Below are 22,943 nucleotides of genomic sequence, written 5' to 3' on the forward strand. Positions count from 1 at the left end.
TTTTTTGTCTATTCTCTATTATACATGTGAAAAAAACGGGCATATTTCTGTGAAATATGGGGAGAGGAGATCACATTTTAGGGAAAATGGATATATGGATATATGGATAATTTTGCAGCCCCATTTCCAGCAGACATTTTTAAAAACACTCTGCTTACTGTCTGATGACAGTTGAAAGTTTAGCTTATACTGTACAAACAGATGAATACTGAAAGTAATCACAAGTAATTATTATATATTATTTATTCCTACTTGTATGCCCAGTGCTCTTATGTCTCTGTAGGCCCAGCAGAAAGAGTGGTGCCTTCCCAAGAGGGTAGCTGGAAGACTTTGATCTGTGACAAGCTTTCTACTCCTTCCAATAAAATAAATATAGAGCAGAGGTCTACCTTCTTATGTTCTGCAGAGAACTGCCAAATAAAATTAATACAGTCCTTGTCTGATTTGACATTTTTTGCTGGGTTGGCCTAGAAGAAACTTTTGCCACACCGAAGAGCAATTCAGGATGATGTGATTTCTTACACTGATTAAGTCTTTGACATGACTTCTTGAGGGATCATGTCTTTTGAAGATAACAATTTTATGTAAGTGTGCTGTGATTTCCAAGTGTATCCAAGTGGAAAAAAAGGCAAGCTCCTCAGTATCAGGGACAGCAATTAGGGTTGTGAGCTCCTGGAGCAGCAGCCACTAGCTTTTAGTTGACTTAGAAGATGACTGAAATCAGAATACGAGATGAAGTTGCTGTGCAAGAGGTGATTTTAAAAGTAGTCAAGGCATGATTCAAATAACAAGTGAAGTGGAAACACAACTGTCTTAAGGAAAAGAAAGCATTGAACTTTAGATTTTCCCTAGCATTATATTTTATGCACTCCAATTCGTGGAGGCCCAAGAGACTCCATAATTTCTCCACGGTCTCTGCCTGTGTAGGGGAGCTTCTGCAAGCGTAACGGCCTCTTGATCTGGACACAGACAAAGTCTGACCCCGGCCACTGGAGGAGATGTAGGCAGACTTTTTCTGCAGTTTCACTGCCATTTGTAACTCTGTGCATGTGGCTAGTGCTCCAAGGTATCAAAAAGCTTGTCTACAACACCTGTTAAATATGGAAGCTGGCTGGGTTACCAGGTCAGACTCATCCCACACAGAAGTACACACACAGAGAGCAGAAATACTCAGGTTTGCTGGATGCTTTAGCCTGTACCAAGCATCTCCTTTGGGTGCACAGTGTGGCCTCAGGGCTGAGCACACAGCAGCCCAGTCCAGCTGTCCTGCATGGAGCTCTTCTGGGGCTCAAGCACGTACTGCTGCACCAGAGCAGCTTAGTGCTTCTCAGTGCTTAGGGACAAGAACCACTGAGTTGTCTTTGTTGTTCTCTCCACAGGGAAAGGGGGCAGACTGCCAGCAAGACACAATAAGTTTTCCTCTTGTAAGATTTTCTGTCTCGGGTGCCCAGGGGACATCATCAGGGGACTGCAAGGGCCATTCCTTGTCTCTGTGAGAGACCTCCAGTGAAGTAGTGGGACAAATCAGATGCTTTCCAAACCCTGGGGGAACCTGCTGTAATTCTGCATTTTTCTGGAAAACAGTGTGGTTTTTGCTTTTGTTTGGAAGAAACTGCTTCTTTCCACTGTGACCTGTTTATATAAGAGGGCAGAATAAACCAGTTTCCAAAGATGCTATTATTTTCTTCGGTGCTGGTTCCCTTCCCCCATTTAAGTCTGCTTTTAATATGCTTTTTAAAGTCTGCTAATGAGTACATTTATCACATTTTCCAAATATTCTTTTGTAATTCACTGACTTAACAATTTTGGAAATTGCTACATTATCCTAAACATTTATTTTAAGGCAAAGATATATGGAAAAAAAAAAAGAGTACATTTATTTTCATTAAATTGTTCCTTTTTCTTCAGACTTCCAAGACCTCTTTCTTTCCTTAGATTGCAAGGTAACCAAGAGTAACTAACTAAAACAAAATCAATTATTTAATTAAAAATAATGAATTAGGAAAAATAAGATTTATAACTAGAGGGAGAAACCTTCCAGCCTTCATTCTGTCTAGTAACAATTTTTACTAAACTAATCAGGCTAAAACAGGTGAATTTAGACATTCTTGGGGTGAACAGGGAAATAAAAATACCTATTTAACCAGTGGTCATCTCCTTGTAAGGGACTAAAAGGATCAAACTATTCAGACTGCATAAAGCAAAATGTGCATCATAATTCCATAAAGGCAAGAAAGATGTTAATAATGTTTGGAGCACGTGAACTTTCACATGAAATATTCTAAGAGCTGCTGGAAGCCTCTTAAGGCAACAATAGCTGTAAATTCGTGTATTACTTGTAAATAACCTTGCTGTCAACAAACACAGGGAAAATTTTAATCAAAATAATTATTTTCATCTTTTCACAATTTCAAAAATAACAGAAAGGGAGCTGAGGTCTTGTCTTCTCGTTTTGCATTTGTTGTTAGTGGAACTGGTGCTCAATACAGGCAGCAGTGCAATAATCAGAATGAAGCTGTTTGTCCTCCCAGCTGCTGACATTCGCTCCTTGCCTCCCCCATCCTCCCAGGCTGCACCTGGGCCCCTCTGATAACTGGTCCCTGGTGTAGCTGTGTGCTGAGTAGCTACATCATTTCTTCTCTCACCTTTTCATCTCCTCCTGTCTCCAATGAAATGTCACCATTTTCACAGTGGCAGCATTCTATTATTTTCTGTCCTCATCAAGAATTACAATAAATGCTGTTATTTCTCATTGATAATGTCTGCTTCATCCAAATGTGAAAAGAGAAGTTGTTTGGTCCACATCTTGGTCACCTCTTACCTCTCGCTGCAACTTGGTTCTCTGTAGCTTCCTCTCATACTTGTTCTTTCTGAGGAAGAGCTGAGGAAGAAAAAGTTTGCATTACATATTTTCCTATGATTGTATGCACCCTTGTTTCCTTTTCCATACTTTTGTCTCTGTTTTTGCATGAGATTAAAGCACTTCAGTTCTGAAGTTCTCCATCTCATTATGCTCTAATCAGCAACTATTATCCATGAAAGAGAAACTGATTATTTTTCTGACTAATTCCAGAAAGGCACAGTTCACTATTTGACATCCATGAAATAGGAAAGCAGAAGGCAAAAAAATAGTAAGAAAGGAGTAGAAAATAGAAACATCAATAAGTCTTTGCCAAAGTTTGCAATGCACTTACACCTAGAAAACTTCATTGAGATTTGATTAATCAATGTTTAAAGGGATATAGTGAAACTATAAAATTATAGTTAAATACAAAATTATATAAAACAATATTTTAAAAATATGTAAATGTATAAATTTTTTTTTACCACAGAGAAGATAAATGATAAATAATTACTGACTTTTTCTCATAGTACAAGAACTGAGGGACATCAAATGAAATGATCAGGTGACAGGCTAAACAAAAAGAAATGCTTCACAAGCTGTTCCTAAATTGTGGAATTCGTTGCCACAGCATACTGCAAAGGGTGTTGAGAAAGCTAATAGTAAAAGTTTGCTCAAAAAGGAATCAGGAAAGTGAAAGACCATTAGACAGAAAGGTATAGTTACATCTGTTCTTGAAAATTCCTAAACATTATCATTCTTATTTTGCTTCCTTTCCTCTTGGTAGGACTCCTTTTCCTCTTCCCCTCCTGAAGGACATCATTCCTACTGTAATCCTCCCATGTCCTTCACCTCTTTCATAGGAATTCCTGGGTATTGATTTGTCCTAAAACCATATCACGATGGGACTTATACTTCTAGTGCATAAGTCTTCTGAAATATCAACTGGTTTTCCTAAAGTTTCATCCTTTTTTAGCATTTGCACACTGCTGAGAATACCTCCAGGGATGAAGAAATGTGACTATATCTTCCAGCTTCATAATACCATGCCTACATCTCACAGACTTTCTTGTGGTAGCAGAGATCAATATGAAAACAAAAATAGGAGAAAGAAATAAGAGATGGATGGGTGCATTCTACATTCAGCATTGATCAAGGGAATGAGTTTTGCTTCTGAGTTAATGCAGAAAAGGTATGACAGTGAGGGACATGTCTGAAATCCTGACCAGAAGAGCTTTTATGGGAGCAAGGCTCCCATGCCAGAGAGGCATGCTTCTGATGGAAGGCACAAAAATATGGCCCAACATCTGTCTGGTGACAAGACATCCATGTGACAAAGGAGTGTGGCATCTGGCACTCTCTGTCAAGCAGCCTGACACACCCATCACCCAGAGGCAGCACTGATCTCTGAATTACACAGGATAGATGTGCACCAGACACCCCGAGCCAGCTGTCACTGTTGGAACTACTCATCCAGCCTGCAGCTGGCTCTCAGCTGCGCCTGAAGTGTCCTTCTGAGAGAATGTGGCAGAGCCTTTGTGAAGGAAAAAGGGGCACAGATAAGGTGGATCTTGTCAGTGTCTCATGGAATCCAGGTTGCAAGCCTGCATTTTTGTGCTGCTTCCCACTCTGCACACAAGGCAGAGGAGAGCACTGACAAATGGAGGCTTCCCCAACATGCTCAGTATAAATCTTACAGCCAGATAAGGCTAATAGGGCTGAATATAATTGAATCACTGTTACTACCACAGATTATCTGGCCTACCCTATTGATTGATCTCAGTACCTGCTGCAAACACATATCCTCATGAACAAGCAATCATTTACTGACATGGCAAATTATAAACACATTCATGTGATTAAGAAATAGGCAGATTTTCCTTACTACATATCTACATCTGTGCCAGATTCTTTTTGGTGGTGCTCTGAGACAGATTAAGAGCAGTGGCCATAATCTAAATCACAAGAAGTTTCAACTTAAAATGAAGAAGTTCTTTACATTGAGAGTGGCAGAGCACTGGAACAGATTGCCCAGGGAGATCATGGAGTCTCCCTCTCTGCAGATATTCAAAACTCAACAGGATATGTTCCTGTGTCACCTGCTTGAGGTGACCCTGCCTTGGCAGGGGGGTTAACTGGATGATCTCCAGAGCTCCTTTCCATCCCTAACTATTCTGTGATTCCATTATTTTCCACAATACAGAAATTAATTAGTATGCCCTTATTCCTAAAGAAGTGCCCTATATACAGTCAGCTATTTTGCAATAGTCTTTACTTATTATTTTCTCTCAGTAGAATCAATGTCTCTTTACTTAAACCACCAGACAAAAGGTGCCCAGTACTGAACACATCTGTTTAACAAGCTTTGTAAGATAAATCTTGCAGAATATATATTTGGAAGTACATTTTCAAGACAGCTAAATGCTCAAGTTTTTCTTTTAGATTTCAGTGTGCTTTTGTGTATTTCAAGATCAAGGAGATTTATGGGATTTGAGCTTGCTGAACTAGAAGAAAGGGGAGAGTGTTACAGCCACAGCTGACAATTTGACCTCTGCTCATCTTTGTAGAGTCTCTGCTTGGGAAAAAAAAGAGTTGAAATTAAACAAAGATGGTTTAAAAGTATAAATCCAGCTACTTTCACCAAACAGTATATTTGGGACTACAAAATTACTGAACATTCAAAAATAAGCCTAGTAAGTGTCCTTGGAAAATAATTATATCAAACTATTAATCTATATTAAATAAATTGGTTTGACTTGTACTGCAGCTGCCTGCAGCAAATGCCTACTTTACTAAGAAGTTCAAGGCTCCAGAGTATCATAATTTACATACCAGTCTTTAAGTACTGCTAAGAATAATTGTCTTTGAGACAGGGGTGTAATACTCAGTGTGCTCCTGAGGCATCACCTTGTTAGTAGGTGCTGAAGTAGTTGAAGATATTCAGGATGCAAAAGTGGATGGTAAGATTTCCTGGAGAAGACAGTTGTCAGACACCTAGTAGCAGTAACTGAGGATGGGAAGGAGTTATGAACAAGATTTTGCCTTCTTTCTAGAAGGCAAAGACATGGGCTACATAGGAAAATGGAGCCCTGGAAATGACAGATATAGAGTTACCCAGGGACATTGCTTGATGTTTCAATGGCTGTTCAGACCATGCCTGGAATTGCAGTGAGGAAGGCTGAGTCGACAGAGCAGCAAGATTTCCCCTCTTTAATGGGAAAGGAATCAGAGTCAAAAGAGAATGTTCCTTCTGCAATTGTAGCAATTCACTAATAAGGATGACCAGAGGGGAAATCAAGCCATGCAATGGCTTTTTAAAGAGTAATTACTATAAATCCAAAAACCTGCAAGATATTTTTTGTTCATATAAGTCAGTCAGTTCCTGATTCCTCATTGCTTCACAAACACACATCAGGGAGTTTATTAATTTGTGATTTTTTTTTCTATATTTTAAGCATGGCAGGGCGAAGAGGATTTTAAAAAAACTCAACAAAACCAAAGAGAAAGAGCAAGCCACCATGGGAAAAGACTTCTAAAATCAAAAGTCCTACCAGGGAAACCTTACAAGGAAGATGAAGTCCATGAGAAGATGAAGGAAAATGCAACTGTTGTATAAATCAGGAGAATAACACCATATTTCCTTAAGCTGTTTGTGCAATCTCCTCCAGGGATTTATCTCACACATAAAACATTTTGAAAAGGCAGGTGGCCCAAGTGAGGAAAAGTTAAACAGACATTGTAGTGCACAAATGAACAGTTTGACAGCAAGCAGCTGCAGTATTTTGTGTAATATCTATCTTAAGCTTCAATAACTCATCTGGCATTCAGAAGTCTTTCTCTTTCTCTTTTATACTAGACTCCATGTTACAGACTAACTTTGAAAACATAATAATTAAGTACCTGTCAAATATCACTGTCCCTCTAAAATTTAGTAAACCCTTTACCCCCTGTGGTTTTTCATTTGCTTCATGAAATTAGGAAGACTAGGACGTGACACATGAAGCACGGATAGATTTATAGTGTTAGCTGAATTTCCATGAACATTCTGCTGCTTTCAGCAGACATAGCCTTGCAAAAAACAAAAACAACTCAGTAAAACTGTGCTCACCTAGCAGAATTTTTTTCTGCATATATATATATAAGAAAGAACATGAAAAAAGTTGTGTGTTCGTTGTCGCTTTTTGGAGAAAGCAGACAATGGGGAAGGCTGATACCCTGAGGTCGTAGATGCCTTTTCCAATCCAGGCCAATGTGTTCTGCCTAATTTTTGTAGATTTCTGATAGCTGGACAATGCTCTGATGGAAAAATCATGGTACATCTCTAGACAAAGTACAACTTGAGTGTTTGACCAGTGACAGAATAAGCACAAAGACAGAATTGATCTCTTCAAGTATTCTCTGATGATTTAAGAAGAGCAATCCCCAAGCTAAGCACTAGGAGACCTTCCAAGGTCTGAGAAATGGACTGGTCTGCCATGAAGCCTCAGTGAGCAGGAAGTAGCTTCCCAGTGTGAGCTGCAATAAACTGAGATACAACCAGAAACAGTGGCTTTACTGCTCTTATTTGGATTTAACCTCTAGGTTGGTGCTGTCAGGAAGAAGACAATGCAGCAGCAGGGGCATTGCCAGCAGCTCTCTGCACTGGTGATCCATTCATTGATCCACCAGGTAACAATGGCATGGCACACATGGAAGAGCAGCCTTCATGGCACACGTGTGAGAGCAGCCTCCATGGCAAACATGGAAGGGCAGCCTTCATGGCACACATGTGGAAGAGCAGCCTTCATGGCACACCTGGAAGAGCAGCCTTCTGGCTCAAGGTTGCTGCACCTGGTCACCAACACTGCTTTAATGCCTCTTGGACCACATCATTTCCCTGCAAATAAAAAGGGCCCGGAACAGGATTCCATCATGTAACAGTGCTCTCACATTTCCTTAAGTCAGTTGGAACAGGCTTTTTAAGTAAAATGTTACGCTTCTTTTGAAATGTAATCAACCCAACACACAACAAGGTCGCCAAATGATGAAAAAATATGGGAGTATGTCAGGGCATGCCCATGTGAATGAAAGTAACAGTCATTAACCAAACTGCCTAAGCTACAATAATAACAAAGGGAGAATGTAAATCTGTATTATTTCTTTTGGTTTTTTAAAATTATTTTCAGCATTACTTAGTGGGAGCTTCTGAAAATGCATTTCAGTTAATAATTTTCTCCATCTTGCAGTACCAAAAACTCTGATTTTTATCTTGACAACACTCTTTGGAAATATTCCTCTTTTGAATCCTGACTGCATATTTGGAGAAAAACTGGCATGCGAATAAAGCCATTTCTGACAGAAGTTCACAAATATTTTTTTCCAGATGTCTTTAAATATCCTATTTCTAACAACATTGCAAGCTATTTAGAGACCTCAGCTCCTGGAATTGGTAGCTTTCAGTGGTGCATCTCAGAATAGAAATTCCGAGTGTGCTGAGCCAGCAGCCAGTTCCATGCCCTGAAAGGACCACCTGATGGGCCAAATCCTGAGACCTGGCAAGTGTTTGTACATTTCATTCACTGCTGCAGCTGTTCAATTACCCTCAAGAGCAAAACCCACTTAGTTTGTGATGGCTGAACATTCAGTCTTTGCTTGGAAAAAAAAATTACCTCCCATGGGGGGCAGATGTCAAACAGAAGGTTTTTTTGAGATTAACAATTATTTTTACTAATGAAAATAATCTGTCACTCTTCTTCCCTGCTCCCTTTTACATTTTCAGTTTTGCCCCCTTTTATGATCAACGTTTGACTTCTGAAAGACTTCTTTTGCTACGGCTAATTGAGACCTGATCTATTTCATGTTTGCACTGATTGAACAGAGTGGGTAAACTCTCCTAATTTAGTGGTGACTAACAGACATCTGCCACAGTCTATGACTAACATTACTCTGTTTTTGTGGGAAGATGTGATTCCATTTCAGATCCCTAAGTGATTCAAATCACCCTATAGAGGTGATATTTTGACTTTTCAATCGTTTTTCCCCTCCAGAAAGAAACTAATCCCTTAAAAAATGTGATGAAGGGAGTTGCTTTTAACCAAAACTTCAATGAATCTGTTTGGTGTCTGATGAAATGCAACAGAGCATGAGTCTAAACTCACTTTGCTAACCTGTACTGCTTTGCAAGGACTACCTATTCCAATAGGATTAAAATTGTCTAACAAATTACTAGAACAAAAAAAAAAAAAAAAAGGAAAGAAACAATCTCTTATGCGAAGGTTTAGCACAAGTTATTGATGGGTTGGAGCCTATTTAGATAAAGCTAATCAATGCATCTTGGCAACTGCCAGATGGGGTACTGTATTTCCTGGTGGTTTTAAAGGGCATTTTAGAAAAACATGCTAGAAACCAGAATACATAGAAAAATAAAGTGATGGTAGATAATAAACAACTTGAGGAACTGGTTTTGGCCACTATGGCTCATCTACCTACTCATGGGTTATGTTTTCTGTCTCCAAGAAGAGGTCTTCAAAATGTTATAGCAGATTTGGGGCCTCTTTTCAATAACATCGTATCCTAATGTTATTATATTATTATTCTAAACATTAATGTTTTAATAATAATAATAATAATAATAATATGAATATGGTAATTTAAAATTAAACATCAACTATTAAATATTTATTGTAGAAGATGAATGTTTGCACTATTTAACGATTTTACCACTTCTGTGTTGGAAAAGTAAATTAACAAGCTGATACTCAGAAAGAATGAGCTCGCTCTGCAGCTGAAGAACCCTCTAGTCTGAGCTGCAATGACAGTGTAATCTGTGGAGGAAATAGACAGAATACAGCTGTAGCCATGCACCCAGACAGGCACCTGCCTTGGCACCTGAGGCATCCTTCAAGAGAAATCCCAAGAAAGCAAACTGGAGAATCTGCAGACCAGTGGTGATAAAGCAAGGGTGGCCATGGCAAAGCAAATACTATGCATAACAGCAAACTAGGAACCAGTCTGGCTGGGATCCCATTTTCTGATCACTTCCTTCATGTGCTTCCACAACACGACTTTCCCTGAAATTTCTATTATGTTTTTACTGAGCTAATGAACAAATACAGGATAGGATATGAAATTATGATTTGCAGCAAACGGGGTTGTAGATGGTAGAAATTCAGGTAGCTTTGCATGTGTGATTTGCATGATAAGGAGTGTTCTCTCAGACCTGACTGTGAGTTGTAGGTCACAAGGAGCTAAATTCCTGTCACTAACTTTGAGCATCAAGCCCTGCAAACTTCATAATCCTGTAGTGTGCTTTAATAGAATTAACTAGCTAAACAAAGAGCCTCCAGATGGTTCCACACTACCAGTCCCAGGGACTTTCTAGGTTTAGGTCCCATGATGATCAAAAGTTGAACCTGATCTGCACTGCAGGGGGATGCAGGCTGTTGTAGAGCAGTGGCTTAAGGACTGCAGCCTTTAACAGTGCTCCCCTGAGGCTCTGCCTGACTGTGGGTGGGGTCAGCCCTTCCAAAAGTGCATTTCAAAACTGCATGGTTTTCAATGGAAAAGCAAGTATAGCTGTACAGCACTCTGATTTTTGAGTGACAGCACTGCTCTGCTCTGGCCAAATGCATTTAGCTTCTCCCACACCCCCACCACAGAGGAAGGAAGGGATATTGCAGAACACCCTATGCACCCTCCATAAATTATTGATTAAACTGCTGATTTTCCACGCATGCATGAGCCACACACCTTATCTATCCCTTTGGAGCTTAGGTGAGTCCTGTTCATAATACAGCTTTTGCTAAAAATGTACTGGGCATGCACAAAAATGTGGTTTCCACAGGCTCTTAATCTCAAAATCAAAATTTTTCATCACTGAAGCACTGAAATTTCTCTCCTGATTTTTAAATTTCAGTGCACTTTTGCTTCAGTATTAGAAGAGTCAAAAATCATCTCTTCCTCTCATACTATAAGAAAAAAACATATTTGTTCCATTTCTCTCATGTGAAAACAGCACCTTGCTTTATTCCTTTATTCCTTTATTTGGGTCAACACCATACTTGGGAAATGTTAAACATAAATCCAAGAATACAGGGTTCAAACAACACAAAGCAATTGGAAAACAGAAAGCAAAAAAGAAATACTTAGACGAGCATTTTATTTTATTCACCATGTCATGTGCTGTAAATACTTAATTAATTTAAAAGAAAAAAAACCACAACCCACAGATATTATCAGTGTTGCTTCCAACAGGAGAGTTGCAGGGTGGATGAGAAGGAGCCCCACAACAGCCTGCATGGAGCATTGGATTTGGCAGGGCAGGACAGTGGCAGATCAATCCCTGCTGAGCTGCTTTCCCCTGTGCCATGCAGCAAGACATGGAACAGAAGCCTTTGTGGAGGGTGAGCAGAGCACTGTAACAGGATTCTGCAGAGATTTCTTCCCTGCAAAGTAGGGACACCAAATGGCCCTGTACTTGAGAACCAGACTGATCCATGATTTCTGCCAGTCCCTCCCTTCCCTCTTCTCAGGGGCTTGGGAGGAAACAATCCACTGGCTCCAATTCATTACTGTTTTCAGTCTTGATGAAGCTTTTTTCCCAAGTTTTTCTGTTCTTCTGAGGCCATTCAATAATGGAAGAGGGAACTGAAGCCTCACCCTGGTTAAGGAACTTGACTCTGAATCTACAGACTCCTTTCAGTGGGGTCTTGAGATGGAAGACAGTTTGTAATCTGAATTACAGGCTGCACTTTCAGAACAAGGGATTAAAAAAGAATAATTTTGTAATCCGATTAAATATTGTTGCATCTTGGTGCACTTGTGTTATGAAAGGATCAAGCACACACGAGGGCTTGGGTCTACAAACTCTGTGAAATCAATAGGAAGTGAGGAAGCTTAGGTAGGAGACAGAAATGTCAATATTCTTTTGGATCTAGGCCATGGTTTGACAGTGTAAATATGGTGGAAGATGGCACAAGACCCTTCCTCAAAGAGTTAACTATGAAAAAGTTTCTGAGAACTGAGAAACACAAGATTTCCCACTATCATAGTCTTAACCATGAAGATTGTCAGGGTCAGAAGGAGTTTGCAGAAGGCATCTTTGCTGTTGCAATAAAACCAGAAAACTTCAAGGAAAATAACACCAAACATTTTCTCTGTAGACAAATTAAAAGTGGATCCACAGGTTGCCATGGCTACAAAAGTCCATTTACTCCAGTAGTGTTTTCTAGCAGCTAAACACAAGTTTAAGTGATTCGGGAGAAAACACAGCTATGTTTATAACATTCCATTAGGTTTATATAATTAGATCTTTCAACTGCAAATCACCCCTGGTGATGGTTTTCTTGGCTGTTCATAAAAATCCAGTGGACTTATGTAACCATTTTTAGAATAATTCATCATATCTCTGTGCCTCTGCAATCATTTGGGATCAAATGACTGCTAGCATGTCATACATGGCAATTTTCACAGTCCAGAATACTCATTTTGGGTTACAGTAATCCAATCAGCAGCTTCTGTGGATGCTCAGAGGGGTACATATGAAAAGCTGTCTTAGACCATAAGGCAAGCCAAAACCTTAGGCATGCAGCCCTGTGTGGGAGCCTCTATAGTCCTGCCTGAGAAAAGTAATCTTCCCATGCGTGCATGAGAGACTAAAGCAGCTTCTCTGCTTGTGGGACAGGCAGAAGAGGGACCTGTCATTGTATAGGCTATGCTGAAAGAGGGCAAATTTCCATCAGCAAAATCTGCATGTGTTTGCATGGCAGCAGACTCCATCATTAAAATGTCATGTTGGATTGGTAGATTAAAGAGTTAGTGCCACCTCTCTCCATCAATGCAGTGGTCTCCTCCCAGAGCTCTTGTGTACATCACTCTCTTAAGAAATGAAAATTGAAGTTTTGGCCATGAGGTGGGAAGGTTCTGGCAGTGTGCATCAGGCAGCTGGGATGGAAGCCTGTTTTTGGCACAAAGCATGCATGAGTTGGGAAACATTGTCCTTGCTGCAAACAGCAGCTAGAGAGGGCTGTGTGGGTTTCTTTGGTCTCTGGACAGTTCCCATCCATTCTTTTACTGGGAGCCCATTCTCAAAAACCTTATCTTTCTGTCCTGGCCTTTGGAGCTGTCCTTCCAGCTGTTGTGTTTCACAAAAAAGAATCAGCAGATCTGAAGACATTTGACATTTGAGACATGGATGAGGTCCATCCATGGACACTTCCATAGAACGTGGATGCCAAGGTGAATTCTACATCACCTAAATGGACACCTCCATTCTTGTAAAAATCAAAAGTTTGTTTCAATATCCCTACTACAAAGAACATGTCAACATATTTAAAGTGGCTTTTTTCAGTCTTAAAAACCATTGTGTGAGATGTTCAACAAAGGCCATCCCTATTTTTTTTGTTTTTTGAGAACAGCTATAAAACAGACAACATTTGTGAAAAAGAGTCTGTGGCTTTCTACATGCCAACCAAGCAAAGAGGATTCATGAGGTTCAAGATAGTCACTCATCATTAGCAAGAAAGGTTCTTATGATATCCAATCATGCCTTCCCTTCACAGTATTCTGAAGACACAGGGTGGCATGGATCTATTAAAAGCTTAGCTTGGCCTACAGAGACATGATTTCTGGTCACCAGTGAGATGAAATGAAGATAGTGCAATGCTCAAGTCACAGGCTAAGTTGGCTGAGCTTGGAATTAAAAAAAAGTTTGTATATAAACTTACAGATTTTTTTAATATAGTCAGTAAGACAGTTTTGACATTTTTGAAAGTAGAAATGGAACTTAAATCTCATCCCTCAAAATACACTAGGCCTTCCTGTTTACCTAAGGAGGCAGAAGATTGATTTTTTTCTCTGGATTTGCCTGTATACATTATATAGAACTTTAAAGTTTTAATGAAGCTATTGCAACTTTAAAAATATCTGAATAGAACATAAGGTTGGTCTTTTAAATACCTACACATTCCAGCTTTTATAATTTTTCATGTTGTGCTAGAGTCCTTGAGGATCATCAGAAGGTCATTAATCTTCCTTTCCTAAAGACAGAAACATTTAGTGTTATAAAATTTGATAAATCTGCAGCATTAACAGATCCTCAGACCAACCTGCTCTGAAATCTTGCATCAAAAATTGCAAATTTTAAGCTGCACAAAACTCCTCCACCCCCCTGAATCCGATTGCTGTTTATTTTGAAAGCAGTGCTGTGAAAGGGTAGGCTCAATAGCTGCTATTGCTGTTGACAAGGGAGGGAAGGACTGTCGTCCTAATAAGTGTTTGTACAGTAACCAGCACAGTGGGATGCCCAGTAGCAAACAATAAACCTTGATCAGGGATTTCAAACATTCCTGTAACATCAGAGAGACCATTCTGACTGCTGCACAACCAGGGGCATCAGCTGCTGTACAAAATCCTTAGATTACTCCAGGGATGTTTCGGAATCATGTTTAACTAACCCAGTCAGGGCACGGGTGTTTTCACTTCTCTCGTTTTTCTTGTGCCGTGACATTGCTTTTAAATCAGTGGCGATTTTGGAAGAATGGTTACTCCACTCTGTACTCACTTGAGAAATCAAAGTATGCACTGGAAGCAGAGCCCGACGCCGGCAGAGAGCTGGACAGGCAGGAGCACGTGTGTGTCCCTAAGGCCAGTCAAAGTCTGCACGGCGCCCCAGCCGGGTGGCAGGGCCTGCCAGGTGTCCCACAGACCGTGCTCCAGCACCTTCCCCACTTCCCTTCTCGGACTGCCCCGGCGCTGGAGCTGTGTGTCCCACTGTGGGCCAGGGACACGACGGTCCCCACTGCTCACGCTGCCCTGCATGACGGGCTGTGTGGCCCGGCCAGGCTGTCGGGGCTCGGAGCCAGCGGGTTAACACCTCGGCGCTCTCCTCCAGCCCTCTCGGAGCCCTTCTCCGTGTCCCCGCCCGGCGGGCCCTACTGTGGGCCCCGCAGGCACCGAGGTCAGCGCTCCTGCCTCTGCCCTGCGCCGCTTCAGCACCGCGGCGGCGAACAGCTCCGGCCACGATCGGGGGCCGGGACCGGGATGGGGGCCGGCACCAAGGGCTAGGATCGGGGCCAGGACGGGGAGCTGGAGCGGCGCTGGGCTTAGAGACCCCCTCCCGGCGTCGGGGCGCAGCGACGGCCCCGCGGCAGCCGGCGCTGTGGTTTTAAATGGGCGGAGCGGAGGCGGGCGGGAGGCGGGCAGGGGGCGGCCCACGCTGGCCCGCGGCGCCCATATAACCCCACCTCCCGAGCGCGGAGTGCCGCGGCAATTGGCTGGATGTGGTACTTGGAGATGTTGAGCTGGCTCCTTCCCCCCATGTCCCTGCACACACACAGGGGCGGGTGGTGCGGGCGGGAGCGGGAGGCAGGGCTCAGCCCCGGTGGCGGCGGCGGTGGGGCTTCCCCTACTCGCTGCCTGCCCGCCGCCGTGCCCGAGCCGCTCCTGCTGCTGGGCTGCTGCCTGCGGCCGCAGGACCCGGCCGAGCCGGGCCGAGGGGAGCGCGGGCGGCTGCTGGCGGCGGCCGAGATGATGGCGGAGGGCGGCGGCGGGCCGGCGCGCAGGAAGGCGCTATCGCTGCTGGAGGCGGCCCGATCCCGCTACGAGAGCCTGCAGATTTCCGACGACGTCTTCGGGGAGTCGGGCCAGGACAGCAGCGGGAACCCCTTCTACAGCACCTCGGCCGACTCTCGCTCCGCCGCCTCTTCCCAGGACGAGGACGACGACGAGGAAGACCAGGGGCGCCTGGCGGTGTCGAGCCCGCGGAGCAGGGCGGCCCGGCGCCGCTCTCCCCGGGCGGCGGCCACCCCGGCGGAGCGGCGGCGGCAGCGGCAGGTCTGCAGCGGCAGCGCCGTCCCGGGCGGCCCCGGCCCTATGGAGGAGGAGGAGGAGGAGGAGGAAGCCGAGAGGGGGGGATGGACCCGGTCGCTGCGAGACGTCCCACCCCCTCATTTCAAGGATGGCAGCGGTACGAGGAGAGCGGGCTGCCGGGCCGGGGGCGGCGGGCCCGGGCTGCCGTGGGGGTGACAGCGGGGGGTGCGCGGAGCGGCGCAGCACGGGAGAGAAACCCGTAAACGGGCCCGGCTGCCGCTTGGGCTGCTGCCCGGCGCCGGGCCTGGCCGGGGGAGCACGGCAGGTGCCCCCTGCCCTGCCCGGCCCCTTCCCGGGAGCGGTCCCGCTGTCCGGCCGCTGGTGCCCGGGGCCGGGCGCGCCGGTGCTGGAGAGCCCGGCCGAGGCGGTGAGCGGGAGGGCGAGGAGAGGCCGCGTGTGCTTAGTCACAGGCATCCCCTCCCCGGCGGGGCTGAGGCCGTGCCCCGAGCGCCGGCAGCGCAGGCTGCCCCGCGGGATGAGGACAGGCGCTGCCCCGGGCAGGGTGGGTGTCCGGGCCCCGCCGCGGCTCCGCTCCGGTGTGCGGCTGGCTCCTCGTCCCCGCTCACTGCTGGGGAAAGCCGCGGGTCACCTGCCCTGCGCTGTGCACTGGGGCTCTGGGATTCGGACTGGGATTCCCCCTGGCTGCAAGGTTTTCTGTGCAGCCGTCCCTAAACTTAACCCTCCTTGCGTGGCTTTTGGCCAGAGGAAATACCAAGAGAGTGGTGAAATGACACAGCGCGACCTACAGCAGCAGTGCACAGCACGGAGATCTCCGTGGAGTGGCTTGTGTGGCAAGTTACAGCGCTGGCTTGCCGAGGGAGCCATTATAACCTATAATAAATCTGCAGGCCTCGGCAGCCAAGTTGACCGTGTAGCAAGGCATTGCAAGAACAGGGTAATGGTTATGAAAAGCTGGGATGTGAAATTCAACATGTGCATCTCAGAATAGGATAGGATGATTGCCTAAGGTTGCTTGTCTTTTCTTTTTAGTAGTGTTTAATTCCTTCATTTGGCTGTTAAAAGTAAATGCCAAAGAGTGCTGCTGTCCTCAGTGTAGTGTGCTGAAATTTGTGCAGTGAGGTAGGCAGGAACCTGTCTGAGGAAGCAGCTTTGGATGGTTCGGGAGGAAGGTGGAGCTAGCACTGGAGCCCGGAGAAAGTTCAGTTGTGCTTCTGACAAATGTGCAAATAGGAGCTGTGTTTGCCTCTGTAAATAGCTGAACCTTGTAAAATGCTTTAAAATCACTGTTATGTGCCTCTGTAAAAAACCTCCTGAGTTGTATTGAAGGTTCTTATTCATAAGCATACCTAGGATGACATTCTGGACTATAAGCTTCATGACGTGATGATATTTCAGCATTGATTTTCATTTAGTTTATCTGCCTTTGATGGCTTATTCCTTCATATCATTGCTTTATAGTAATATCCTTTTTAACACAGGCAAAACTGGGATTAGTGCTTTAATACTGATCTGGAAAGGAATTGGATGACATGTTAATTCAGGAATTCATATTTCCTTTGAACTGAAGGAGTCAGATTTATGGTTGACAGGAGCAATGCAGATGTCCCTTGAGGAAGGTGTATAGATATTGCTGTAAATGTTTCCTCCCACTAATAGATGCAGAAGAGGTTTCTTCTGCCCTTTAGTTGTGTTGATTGTGATGATGATGATAGATGCTGCATGCTCTTCATAGAATGGTGATTTGGTTTGGCAGAAGTTCAGGTAGTGTCATGATTTAATATGTGGGAAGCATGAACTAGCTGTGATATTTTTATTTTTGACTACTCAAAGTCCAACTTATGGAAACTACTGCATTGTATATAACTGGGATCTTATAAATCTAGTTTGTACATTGACTGGCTTTAGGCCTTGCAGATATCATTATCAGAGTCATGCTGAACGTACTTGTGCTGGTACCATCGTTGCTTCATTGGACACCACTCTGACACGAAAGTTTGTATCTATACTTGGTGAGGAAAAGGTCTCCACTGAGGTGCCTTGCAGTGACAGCATGTCTTTCAGCCCCTGATGGAACACAAGCAAGAAATACAAGGTTAGAGCACCAATAAAACTCTGTTCTCAGTTGAAATGTGTTGGATGTAAGATTCTATCTTTCTAGGTTCTGATATTAAAAGGAATAAGTTTACATGAGACCAAGATAAAAATTACCTTTGGTTAGCACCAAAACTTTAGAGCATGGCCTTTTGGTCAAAATCTCAAGGTTTGCTTAGGTCAAGTACTTGACATCATCTCATGCCGGGAGACAAATATCTCATGAGACTTCAGCCTCATTGATGCTGGAGATAAATTCTCAAATGAGACCAGGGTCAAACCTAATGTCAAGCTCTTTGGTTTGGGAGACTGCTGCTTCGTGAAAGGGAGTGTGTGGAGGAGAAAAAAGTTTGAGTTAGTTGAGTGAGCTAAAGCTCTCAAGAGAAAAAATAAAGAGCCACTTATAAAGCTTGTGGTCTTTTTAACTACAAGTAGAAAATACTATCACTTCCCTTTTTTCTTTTGACTCGATTGCTCACTACTGCCTTTGCCTTCCCAGCCTCAATATTAAACTTATGTCTTTAAAAAGCATTGTATCCATCCCTAGAATTAATCTTGAGCACAGACAGGCTAACTGACACTTCATCCCAGAAATACACTCAGGACCAAGATGTGCTGGAAGCTGCTGGCAGTGTGTTAGATGGTTGAGTATGTCCTTAGTCTGCAGTCGGTCACTGCATCTCTGTGTGGTGATGCTGCCTTGCTTGTGGGCAGGTTCTGACAAACTGGGAAAGGTCTGGCTTATCTTCTGTGCCAGGAGATAAGTGACTGGCAGAGCTATGCAGCACAGTGCTGTTTGTGTCCCAGACTTTTTGTTTTCTGCCACTTTTTCAGGGATCTCCACTTCCTGTTGTTCCTTTTCCATTTAATAATAATAGTGGGTGCTTAGATTCCCTGGGGGGGAAAAAACCCACCACAATGTTAATAGCTTTAGGTGACTTCCTTCGTTGAAATCCAAAATAGCTGTTAACTTTAACATAGAGGTTAGAACAGATGGCTTGCTGCCACTTTGTTTCCCGTTAAACTATTTTGCAAATCACTTTTTAGTGGGTGAGAAAATTCTCAACCATATGATTTGGTACCCTGATTTTTAAACTGGTAAGTTGTAGCAGTGTATAATTCTAATGAAATCAGGTTCAGGAAACAAGTGTCTGTCACAAGCACCAAGGCAATAATATAAGTTCTGAGGTACTGGGATGTGGTTAATGGGTATGAGGACTTGGGGAAGTTGCTGAAATGCTTTTCCTTCACAAAGAGCACCTGGCTGCAGCAGGTCCATGGTTGTTTAGCATGGTGTTTAAAAAGATGTCATCCATGATCAAATGCTGGATCCAAGCTTTTTGACCTAGTTGTAGAGGGCAGAAAGAATAAGATAACAAATTGCTACTGGGATTGGGAAAGCATGATTGAAAAGGAGAGAGAGCAAGCAACTACTATTACAAGCCAGTATATGCCAGTAACTCAAGATAAGCCCTTCATCTCTGGTCACTCCTGCCTCAGACTTAATTGGTGTGCTCTTCCTTTCTTTAGGAGTGAGGTGGCTCTGAGTGGTGCTTTCCCTTGTAAGCTCAGTAATCTTGCCAGGAACTGTTGTGTAATACACAGAGGCAGTGTTGCTTCTGCTCTTGGTTTTTTTGGGGTCTTTGGAGGTAAGAATATCCTGGTATTGCTCAGCTGGATGTTCCTGATTTGGGGTAGCTGGTGTTTTCTTCCTAGGATCCAATGCGTCCTGTATCCATGTAGTTCAGCAAGCAGAAAAATTGACCTCAGATGTAGGAGCACTTCTTACTGTTAGGATGCTATGATAGAGTTATGTTTTAGGGTGGCAGCAATAGCAGGGAAATCTAAGCTAAAGTTAAGGTTGAAGTCCTCAAAGATGGAGGCAATTAGTGCCAGTTTCCTTCATTTTCTATGCCCTCCAAACCATGTTCTTAAGCCTAGACCTAAGGACAAAATATTATGAATGTTCCTTGCTGAAAGAGCATAGCAGATCCTCTTCAAGTTGCATTTAGACTGTGAAAATAGCTTTTATGAATTTCCAGAGTGTTTCTCTGAAGCAGTGTGCCATAAGTTGCCATCTTTGAAGAACATGTTGGTGTATAAGAGAATGTGCTCAGGAAGAAGCTCCTAAGACCATTTCAGCAATCTTGTCACTTTGAAGAAGTTTAAGCAAATATTTAAAGTAGTTTCTAGTATTTTCTGTTCCCAAGAGCATGGACAGTCAGATGGGAAGTCAGCATTCTAACAGCAAGAAGCCTGGAGGAAGAGCTCTTGGATCAGTCTGGGCCATAAGAGAGGGCCATATACATAGTACCACCTAACAGTGCAGGAGCTCTTGGTTCAAATCCTGAATAGAATCTGAAGGCTTTCATCTTACTAGATTGATGTCAATATTTAAAAGTTTTAGAGTAAGAAAAGTATGAATGCTACTTAGTCACTTATGTCAGATTCTGCTTCAGAAATATCTGGCCCAAATTTTCTGACTCTAAGTGGATAAAGTGATGCTGATATGCTTTGTTCTTATTTATGTCATCAGAGAACTTAGCTGCTTTTGACTTGCATAACCATGGAAAATATTGGGGGAAAATGCATATTTATATGATCTGTTCTTGCATTCTACGTAGAAGTTACTTATAATGACAGTATTGCAGCACTTTCAGTGAGATATGATAAATACATCTCAAAGATGTACATTACTACTTTGCAAAGCCTTTATAGGATGATTTAAAGTCTTGAAGTTTTGCTAAATAAGTGAATTGTGCAAAGGCTTAATATCTCATACATCTTACAAAATCTAGATGTGCTTTTCAGGAGGTTTTAATGGCTTTAGAGCATATTTTTCTGCTTCCATCGTCACTGAAGAGAGCAAAGTGCATATGACAGCCTTATTGATTAAAAAATTTAGTGCAGCTTAGCTATCTTGCCATGTTCCCTTGTCTCTTTTGCTCATACCTCTGCCTTAAACATGCATTTGGGGAATAACCTGGTATTTAGATAGACTTTACAGGAAAAAAGAACCAGCACAGTTTTTTCCTCTGCTTTTACAATCTGTTCTAGTCAGTACTTGAGACAGGAAAGTCTGTAAGCTCTGCAGATTAAGGTCTTCTCCATAGACACTTGCCTAGCCTTTTACAGAGGAAAAGCATATTTGCTCCTAGATCTGTTACTGCATGAAATGAATGTTTTCTCCTTGTAGGTACTGATGGGGTCATTTAAAGTAGATCAGTTCCAACAGCTACTAATGTCCTTTAGTCCACATCTCAGAAACAGGACAGCAAACAGCTTCCATGTCTGTCTGTATGCCTTTAAGTCAGCCTAGAGATGAAATCAGCCTCTGCTCAGTCTAATGAGGATGCTAATGGTGGCGTTGACTTGCAAACTCTGCATTGACTGCTAGGTCACGGGAAGTTGTCCTGGATGTCCTAGATTTAAAAGAAACTGGCAATGTCTCTTACATGTTAGTGTTCGTATAAGAGTTTTGCTTCCCTCCTGTGCTAAAGCTTCAAAAATTTTGGAGTGGTTGGATTTAGTAGTTTGGAAATACCTTGAATTTCTAAAAGGGAAGGTAATCATGGATACAGTCACACATCCTGACTAGAGGTACTAATCACTGAAATACCTCATTCTTTCGAGTACTGCCAAAAATTGAGCAAGTTATTAGAAAACAGAACAGATGGACTCAAAAGGATTGCATGGCTGAGACAAATGCATGAGGATACTATAATTTGACATCTCAGTTCCTTGTAGCAAGGCATTATTTCTAGGAGCTTATCCAAGCTCCCTCTTCATATTCTTTAAAGAACAGGATGTTAACCAGTCATTGGCTCTGTGTGAAAATGAATGAACTGATACCTGAGAAGGTAATTTAAAAATTAAGGCAGAGTTCCTTGATTGACAGACTGCAGGATCATAGGCTTGGAAAGCTCCACAGCTGATTTTGTGTCTGTATAAATTACTCTTGGACTATGTCCTTATTTTCTGTGAAAACAGCTGGTATTCATGTAACATGATAGAAAATATGCTTTTGAGTGTTCTTTCTTGGATAACATGAGGGATTCACATGACCTGTATTGACAAACCATACATGGTGTTAAGGACAAAGAGCAAAACCAAGCATCTTCTGTTCAGCAAGCAGTACAAAGCTGTAACTATGCACCTGAAACCTGGGCAAGGTGAAGTGTAGTCGATGAGGCACACTGTAAGGATGCCAAAATCATGTTGGAGAGGGATACACAGGGGAAGAATACTGTGCATGTGTCTGTATGGATGGGGGCAATTAACTGGTGTTGGAAGGAAGATTATTGGACTGACATAAAAGATACTGTGAGCCCACCAGTGGGCACAAATGAAGGTGTTATTTCTTGTGAAGAAAAAGCAGAAAAAGATTTAAAGCAGCTGCTGTTATAACTGTGATTCATTTCTGATTACATATGGCAGGGAGGTGGGTGTGTATGAAAGATTAAATTCAAGTAAAAAATGAGAATATTTTTCTTTTTTTTAAAGTTACTTACAAAATTCACTGTTGTGGAAAGTCTGCCCATCCAGTGCATTTAGTCATCTCTGCATTTTTTGGAAAGGTAGATGGTGGTTAACTTCTGAGTAGGGAGCACCTGTAGGTGTGCAGTGCTAGGGTCAGCACGTAGCTGTGGGTGTGTGACTCTTGCCATTGATGTCATGGTGCTGTCTGCTGCTGGGTGTACCCTATTGATATAGACAATGGTAATCTTGTCAGTTCATGCCCAGGAAAACTACTTGGAGGAGGCTACATGTATTGAAACTTACACATTCAGATTCACAGAATCATTAAGGTTGGAAAAGACCTTTAAGATCATCAACTCCAGCTGTCAACTCAGCACCACCACAATGTTCATGACTAAACCAATTTCTCAAGTGCCGTATTCATAGGTGTTTTGGACATTTACAGGATGGCAACTCCCTCCCCAGAGGGCAGGGTGGTGGTTCATAAACCTTGTGCTGCAGCAGCCAACTGAAAATTAACCACCTTTGGTTTGGGGCAAGGGATTCCCAGGATGATCTTGAAAACTGTGAGACGCTCTTATATCTGTCTTGCTGGATATGTTGCATTGTCGACATAAATTCATGTGTGGATATAAATTCTTATTTAGCCTTTCAAAGGGCTTCTGACCTTCTGGACTGTATTTTTGAAAAGGATTACTAGATGAGAGGACCTCCTTAAACTGAA

At 42.9% G+C, this 22,943-nt stretch overlaps 1 protein-coding gene across 1 annotated transcript in view; it reads left to right on the forward strand.

Annotated features, from left to right (window-relative positions):
• Positions 1 to 15,312: 15,312 nt before the first annotated feature.
• Positions 15,313 to 22,943, forward strand: part of PGBD5 (piggyBac transposable element derived 5) — a 67,506-nt gene continuing 59,875 nt past the window's right edge. The window contains exon 1 of the mRNA XM_058019795.1: positions 15,313 to 15,785. Within this exon, the coding sequence (XP_057875778.1) occupies positions 15,347 to 15,785 (439 nt within the window). The 5' untranslated portion in view covers positions 15,313 to 15,346. The remainder of the gene's footprint in view (positions 15,786 to 22,943) is intronic.

The sequence above is a fragment of the Melospiza georgiana genome, chromosome 3 (assembly GCF_028018845.1).
Source record: "Melospiza georgiana isolate bMelGeo1 chromosome 3, bMelGeo1.pri, whole genome shotgun sequence".
NCBI classification, from domain to species: Eukaryota; Metazoa; Chordata; class Aves; order Passeriformes; family Passerellidae; genus Melospiza; species Melospiza georgiana.